Consider the following 1,069-nt stretch of genomic DNA (forward strand, 5'->3'; position numbering starts at 1 on the left):
TTCTTCTATTGGTATATATATGCTTTCTAGACACTATAACAAATGAATTAAAATTTACTTATGTACGATTTTCCATCAAAAGCTGTGACCTTCTTCTTAACAAAAACTAAAACAGACTTTGTGTTATTGCAATGCATCACTGACCGCTATTCTTACAGCGAAACTTCTGCCTTTTTAGGCGTCCTGGTTTAGATAAATGCGTTCCTGTTGCACTCTCCGTTTGATATTTAATTCTGAATTGATGATTGAGTTTCTTCCAGTGATTTTGTTCATCAAACCTCTACTACAGCGAGTCAACGTTCACGAAAAGTCGACAACGCTCCCTGAAGGTCTTCTGAGTACGCTCCCGAATGATATCTTCGACACTGAGTTCGGCTTGCAATAATCGCAACTGAAATAAATATCATGAAGTATAATTACTAAATTTTAATACTAGTTTTCGCTTTCAAGTGTAAGCATTTTTAAACGAGCTAGAGACGATCTATACTGTCTATCTCTGTCTATGTGCTGAATTAAAACATAAAATAAATATATTATCCTTAGCTCAGCAATATCTGGATGGTATCAATCAAGCAACACGGTTGCTACACAAATTTCAATCAAGAGGATTAAAGCTATTTTGTTATTTTCGAGACAAACATAGTACCCAGACGGCAGACACATCTAATCAAAGGTAACGCTTCAGCTAAAAAGCTCTACTGGGAAAATGTTCCATATTTCTATATATGGCTTTTCTTGTTTGACCACATTTCAACCACAATTTATCAAGTATTTCTGTAGGAATGCGATTGAGTTATAAACCGTGAAGACGGATGTATAAATAGACCTCTCTGTATGCTTTAAATTATGATCATTTAGTCAAGATTACCTTTCGCTGCTCAGTCTTAAACTGCTTGTTCAATGCAACATCATCCCTATTGTCTTCTCGCTTTTCCTTCAACTGCTTGACGGAATCGGCACATACGAGGATACATTTCTTGATAGCTTCCTGTCGATTTCCATGGCCGACTTCCAACTGTTTGTGCAGTTCGCGACACTTGGATTCCGGATTAAACTGCCCTTTGAATGA

General features: G+C 36.8%; 1 protein-coding gene across 1 annotated transcript; it reads right to left on the bottom strand.

Annotated features, from left to right (window-relative positions):
* LOC134204802 (protein MIX23-like) lies at positions 1–1,063 on the bottom strand (the record flags this gene model as incomplete). The annotated part of the gene is made up of 2 exons (XM_062679601.1): positions 1–391; positions 869–1,063. Coding segments are annotated over 2 exons (303 nt in total), but the record flags the coding sequence as incomplete, so codon positions are not given.
* Positions 1,064–1,069: the final 6 nt, after the last annotated feature.

The sequence above is a fragment of the Armigeres subalbatus genome, unplaced genomic scaffold, assembly GCF_024139115.2.
Source record: "Armigeres subalbatus isolate Guangzhou_Male unplaced genomic scaffold, GZ_Asu_2 Contig911, whole genome shotgun sequence".
NCBI classification, from domain to species: domain Eukaryota; kingdom Metazoa; phylum Arthropoda; class Insecta; order Diptera; family Culicidae; genus Armigeres; species Armigeres subalbatus.